Genomic DNA, 6566 nt, shown 5'->3' with positions numbered 1-6566 from the left:
TTCCGCTGAACTGCCAGCTGGCGGGCCTGCCTGTCCTGCTCTGTCCCCACAGATGGCCGGTGGAGGGGGTCCCAGAGGAAAGCTGCCTGGTTTCAGACAAGCTCAGACTCTGGACTAGACCCTAGGCAGAAGCCTGCTCAGAAGTGTATTCTGATCACGCATGACAGGGACACAGAGGCTCAGCCGAAGACTCCATCACTGGGTAAAGGGTCAGCCACGGTGCTGCACGGAAGGAAAATCCTCAGCAGCTTTCGTGTGAGCTGGATATGGAGGGAGGAGGGGGATGGGACCACCCACAGGCCAAGGAGGAGCCGATCATCAGAACCCAGGAGCCCGGCTCAGAAACGACATTCCCAGAGGAAGTTAATAAAGCAGAAACGTGTTTATTAGGCACCTTGTTCCTCACGGAGGAGCAGGACCCAAGACAGAAAGCGCCTGCGAAATACCTCGAGGTTTCGGGAATCTCTCTCCAAAGACTCCGGAGGACGTCGGCACTGACAAGGCCACCACCCCAAGGAGAACACTATTTGGCTGGAGCGTGACCACTGCAGGCGACTCTGGCATGAAGCCGGGGTTGGTCCCCCGACTCCACAAACACTGAGGAGTGGATGGGGGCAGCCGGGACCCCCACCCAAACACTGGCTGACAGAGAAGGCTTCGCAGCCGAGGTGCAAGCCGCTCTGAGCCAGCGAGGGGGGACGGGAGCGGCCCGTCGCCCAGGCCAGGTCCCGAGGGCCCTCCTCACATCTGCCCGCCGCCTCCTGGTGCTGACTCAGTCCCACACGTAGGGGTTTCGAAAGACCTGAGAATTCTTGTCATCTTTCGGCGGTGTGGGCGCCTGGTGGCTCTGGGCTGCATATATGTCTTCAGCCCGCAGGGTCGAGTTGGCACTGCCCATCACCTGGCTGTTGGCGGTGGCCCGTGGGAGGATGACGTCGTAAGCTCCTTCGGACTGGAAGAACAGGCGGTCTCACAGCCAGGTTCCGCCAGGGCGGATGCACAAACACACTGCTTCCTGCAGGGCTGTGCCTGCCAGCTCCCCCTTCCCCGTCCTCCCACACCTCCCCCACCCCAGTGTCAGGCTGGGATGGATGACAGCCACCCTTGGAAATGGAGGGGCTGACCTCTGATCTCAAGCCCCTTATCTCACCCAACAGAGGGCCAGACCTCTGGGCATGCAAATGAGGCCAATCCTGGGGCTTCACTCAGAGCCTGGCCTTTTCAGATGGAGCCTCTTCTCCAGCCCCCTCCCGCTCCTCAGACCTCGGAGTCCAATGGAAGGGGAGCCACACTGAGCGGTCATCTGTCCCGAGCTCCCAAGCTCCCTTCCTCCAAGACACCTAGCCACCACAAGACCCACAGTAGCTGCCTGTGTGCCTGGCCGAGGACACGCTCCTGTCAGGCCCTGGACGTGCCCACACTTCTCATTCTGGAGGCTGGCCGGTCCGACTAATTTGCGACTTAAAATCCAAATGGTTCTGGGTGTGAGGATAAGTTTTGGAGACTTAAAACCCAAATTCCCTTCCTGGAACCGGGTTAGAGCTGCAGCAATCCCTTTCTTGCGTGGGGGAGACATGGCTGCCGAGTGCAGAAGGTCCTGGGGTGCAGAAGGTCCCGAGGCTCCCGTCCCGGCTCCCACCCTGGAGGGAAGGTGACCTCCTGGCCTCACCTGCCTTATCCTGAGGAAAGCTGCCATCAACCCCTGCAGCTCCAGGGCCCCAAGCCGCCTTTGGTCCTACAGACCCGGGGGTTTCCGACTGACTGCCCCTCCCCATGCAGCTCCTGGACCGTCTAGCCAGGCATTCTCAAACCTGGGTGATGTGCATGAGTCTCGGGGACTATTTGTTAAGCTGTACCCACCCCCAGTGGGTGGCAGATAAATGTTTAACAACTTGGGTGGGGAGGAAGCCCCGATCTACGGCATTTGCGGGTTTTTGCAGGTGGTTACGCCCATCATGGCATTCTAAGTAGTAAGATGATGTCACTCAAGAGATGCTGATGACAGGCTCCATCACGCCACTGGCCCCACCGATCTGGATTGTTAGCAAGACCCCAGGTGACGGTAATGCTGAAGGTCTAGGGATGGCGTTTTGAGAACCACTGATAACGTACCCCTTAATCCAGCGTCCCCCGCACCCCATCCCAGCGAGTGAGAGGTAGCAAGGGTGGGGCACTCTAGGTGGCTGGGGACTGGTGGACTCTGCTCATGTTTCAAAGACTCCTTTGCCCTTCCTGGCTCTCTGCGACAAGCCAGCCAGTAGCAGGTGCAGGTTCAGGTTCAAGTTCAGGTTCAGGGTGCCTGAAGGGCTGAGGTTGGAAGTTTCAGAGACATTGGTTTCACGCTGCCCTAGTGGCTCACGGGAGGAGGGGGATGAGAACGCCACCCTGCTGACCTCCCTGCATCCTGTTCCCAGCATCCTGCCAAGGCAGGTCACAGACCTCTCTCCCCAGAGCCTGCCAGCCCGGGAGGAGGGAGGGACATATATGGAGTGAGTGAATCTAACCTATCGTCCTCCCGTTCCCACCCCCTCCCTTGGTTAATGGAGCGTCCGTTTCCCAGAGCCCAGGGGAAATGCGAGGTCCAGAGCCGCTCTCTGCTGGCAGGGGCAGGGAGCCGAGGCCCTGTCGGGGCAGCTGTGGCTGAAGAGTAAATACCTACCCAGACCTGGCACTTGGTACTCTGTCCCCCTTGGCCACAAAGAATGACACCTACCTGGCTGAGGCCCTCCTCTGTCCCTTCCTAGTCTGCTGAGTGAAGCTGGCAGCTGCCACCAACTCAAAGGGCCCGTTCTGCATTCACCACAGCATGCAGCCCAGTCAGTGTGATACCCCATGGTGTCACATGGGGCACGCAGGTCCCACCGCAGTAAAACTAAAGGCACTGGATACATCAACTCCCGGAAAAGGGCATCAGGAGTGGTGGCTCTGGGCTGCCCGAGGCTGATGCCCCGCGTGGAGACACCTGCTTTCTGCCTACCCCCTCCACCTCACCGAGCACTGGCTCTGCCACCCTCTCTACCCGTCCACTGAGGCTGGGCTCTGTGGCCCCAGCAGGGTCATGGGGGCCCGAGGACCCCACGTACCGGGCCTTTGTGCATCAGGGCCATCTCCGTGGGCTGGTACACACTGGTCAGCAGCTGCCCATTGTAACCACTGTACGGTGACACCGGCCTCTTGGCTGCAAGGAAACACAGGAACGGTTTGAGAGCTGGGCTCTCAGCTCCCTTTCCCAGAGCTCAAGTGAGGCGCCCCAGGGAGCAGGGAGAAGCCAGAGGGGCTGAGGCCGCCCAGGGAGAGAGCCTGGCCAAGGGTGGCTGGCTCGGGGACAAGGCTGTAGGTGTAGGGGCCCCTCCAGAACCCAGCACCCCTTTGCTCAGATGCACGGGGGGCACCACACTGCTTGTCTTTGCCTCGGGCTTTCTTGCAGTGCAGACCGCCCCCCCCACCCCCACCCCCCAGCCAGCTCAGAAAAACGCTTCTGTCAGCAAGCTTCACATCCTCATCCGCCCTCCAGGGCCAGAGGCCACGAGGGGCACATGGGCCTTCGGCCACCTTCCAAGATGTCCAGCCTCCAGCTCTGGTCTCTGGCACTGCAGGCCAGCCGCCAAGTGCAGGGGTGAAACAGCAGAGACCCCACAGCCCAAGACTCTTCACGACTTTGGGGGCACAGCTGGGTGCTGACTCCCCAGCACCTACAACCCGAGCCTCCCAGGGGCACCCACCGCACATCCTGTCCCGCAGTCCCTGGGCAAGTCTCCAAAACTATTTTCAGCTCCAGGAACTTGAGTGGGTCGGTTTCCCGACGCAGTCCCCCCATCCGCCCCGCCCCCGCCCTGCTCCCCAGTGCTCCTAGGGCGAGGGAGCAAAGTGGCTGACCGGCCCCAGGGCGTGGAGCGCACAGGCGCATCCGATGTCTGTCTCCTGCAGGCTGATGATGGCCCCACGGCTTGAGGGACCACAACTATATCGGGCTTCTTCTAAGTACCGGGCTCACAGGATTGATTTTTCCATTTGGAAAAAAAAAAAAAAAAATTTTAAGGAAAAAAAAAAAAAACCCCTCACAGCCCCAGAAGTGTTTGCCTGGAGAGGACAAAGGCTGGGAACTGTGTGGCCCTGACAAACATGCACGGGGGACCAGCAGCGGTGGGGGCAGCTAAGCTCCTCCCAGCACGGTCCGCAAGCCCCGCTCTATTCCATGTCCACTCACTGGCCCCACTCTGTGCAAGCCAGGGGCCACCCTGGGGAGCAGATCAAAGACCCAGTGCCTGGCAGGACAAGGGTCACTGCTCTCCTCAAAGGTGAGATGAGGATCCCAGTTTGTACAAGAGAAAGGGAGATAGTTCTCTGATTTTGGAACGTTCCCTGCCTCTAACTCTGACCTCTGGCAGAGGACCCAGGGCTAGAACCTGACATCGGGCAGGTAAAGTCCTAGGCCCCCAAACATCCCTATCAGCAGTCTGGGGTCGGGGGCAGCGTTCTGAGTCTGCACCCCTGGATTTCTGGGTTGTGTCAGGTAGAGGGGCTGCAGCCAGCCTGCTAAGAACAAGACACGTGCAACAGAACACATCAGGAAAGGCACGGTGCCTGGCACACAGCAGGTGCTCAATAAATGCTAGTGGTCCTCACAGGTTGCAAATGCCAGGATATACTCCTTCCTTTGGGAGCTGGGAGCTTGTCTGGCCAAGTCTCTAGAAGAACAGCCACCCCTGTCTCCCAAGCTGCTCCCAAGTGGGGCTTGGCACAGCCTGCAAAGGCTTCGCTCACCTTCCCTCTTATTCCATCCTTAGGGCACCCCTAGCCGGACCCCTGAATGCTGGGCTCCGCCAAGAAAGCCTGTCCCATTAACAAAGAGCCGGGGCAGGGGCCTGAGGACAAGCCACCTGGATAGTGGCTGCTGCTTGTTAGATCAGTATACGGCATGAGTGCTTTCATTGAAAAGGAAAAAAAATTAACTGAGAAGATTTTTAGAGACAACTATGGACATGTATGTTAATAGAAAAACGAGTTCTGGAAAGATAATGATAATAACAGTAAAGTAACAGTATCACACACAGTGAATAGCTAACAATTCCAGAGCAGCTTCCAAGTGCCAGGCACATGCACTAACTAATCTCCACCTGAACCCTACGGAGCAGGATCTGTTATTACCCCATTTTACAAATGAGGGCGCTGAGGCACGTAGAGGTAAAATGGCAATCAACAGTGGCCAGTTCTAGGGGTGAACAGGAAAAAACGGGGTAGAATCGGGGAAACGGGAGAAATTTTGTTTTCTCTGTAACGTTTGACACGTTACAGTGAAATGCATTCATGAATTACACGGGTAGAGAAAAACATCTTTAAAATTAAAAAAAAAATGGAATGGAGAGGCTTTTAAGGCAGAACGCTGTCACTAAATCTCCAGATCGGTCCATTTTGCTCGAGACCAGCCCCCGTCCTACAGCAAACGATGCAGAATAAAAGAAGGGGCGTGGGGGGTGGGGCACCGACCTGAGGCTGGCTCGTCCATGGAAAATGCCTTGTTCTCCACAAACATGCTCTGGCCCTTCTGCTCTTTCAAGATGGTCTCGTAGCCCACGCCTCGGGTGGGGTACAGGTCCCCCTGGTAGCTTTGCTCCGGGCTGGCCTTGGTCACCTGGGATACCTCAGGGATGACATAGAAGAGGACAAAGGCCCAGGCATTGGCGGCGAGGGCAATGGCCAGCGTGGGGTCGTCCCAGGTGGGGCTGTTGTGCTGCTGGTTGCCGTAGGTGTACATGACAATCCACACCACCCAGATGGCGATGGAGGTGGTCGTGGTGAGCAGCACAAAGACCCCGTGTTTACGCCAGCGCTTGAAGCGGCCACACAGGATGGGCCAGGCCCCCGTGAAGGCGCCCAGCAGCAGCAGCATGACGTAGATGAGCGCCATGACAAAGTCCATGTTGGCGATGGCGCACGGGGACGCGGCCACCCTGCTGGCACTGCTGTTGCCCAGAGGGCTGTCCTCGCCTCCTCCCCGGACCAGCGTGATGATCAGCCACTCCGTGTTGATGATCACCTCCACCAGGGTCAGCAGCAGAGCCACGAAGAAGAGCACCCAGCCCCGGGGCCCGTGGTTCTTCCGGGCCAGGAAGTTGAGGGCGAAGGCGTGGGCCACCAGGCAGGAAAAACAGATGGCGAAGAGGACCCCAAAGAGGAACCGCCGAGAGGCACAGGTGGAGAAGTCAGGCTTCACCACGCAGGCAAACACGAGGCAGAAGAGGCCCAGGGTTCCCAGCAGGAAAAACACCTGGGTCCCCAGGAGGCTCCGTTTCTTGGTGTCCTGCACAAAAGGCAGGCTGGCCACAAGGATGATGGTGAGGACAAAAGTGGTGACGATACCCGCTCCAGCCAGTGCCTCCAAGACGATGCCCCAAGCCCCAGAGCGGTCACACAGGTTGTAGTACAGGGGGTTGAGGTCCGGGCTGCAGCCAGGTGGGGCATGGTTCTGGGCCTGGGCCCCTGGGAACAGGAAGAGAGACAGTCCCAGGCATGTCAGCAAGGCTTTGCGGAGGGCCATCCTGGCTCCCAGGCCAGGCTCCCACTGG

The 6566-nt window shown here is 58.6% G+C and overlaps 1 protein-coding gene across 4 annotated transcripts in view; it reads right to left on the bottom strand.

The window, feature by feature from the left end:
• Nucleotides 1-6566, bottom strand: part of GPRC5C (G protein-coupled receptor class C group 5 member C) — a 19120-nt gene that overhangs the window by 5713 nt on the left and 6841 nt on the right. For 2 of the 4 annotated variants that reach the window (XM_011361885.2, XM_023531649.1), the window contains 3 exons: nucleotides 5488-6566; nucleotides 3084-3178; nucleotides 803-952 (listed from right to left, as the gene is read on the bottom strand). The exon at nucleotides 5488-6566 ends at the window's right edge or, in 1 of these variants, runs on beyond it. In XM_011361885.2, the coding sequence (XP_011360187.1) occupies nucleotides 803-952; nucleotides 3084-3178; nucleotides 5488-6538 (1296 nt within the window). In that variant the 5' untranslated portion in view covers nucleotides 6539-6566. Of the gene's footprint in view, nucleotides 1-363; nucleotides 953-3083; nucleotides 3179-5487 lie in introns of those variants that run through there. The other 2 variants (XM_011361887.2, XM_023531650.1) reach the window with 1 other exon arrangement.

The sequence above is a fragment of the Pteropus vampyrus genome, unplaced genomic scaffold (genome assembly GCF_000151845.1).
Source record: "Pteropus vampyrus isolate Shadow unplaced genomic scaffold, Pvam_2.0 Scaffold72, whole genome shotgun sequence".
NCBI lineage: Eukaryota > Metazoa > Chordata > Mammalia > Chiroptera > Pteropodidae > Pteropus > Pteropus vampyrus.
This window is presented reverse-complemented; position numbering and strand designations above follow the sequence as displayed.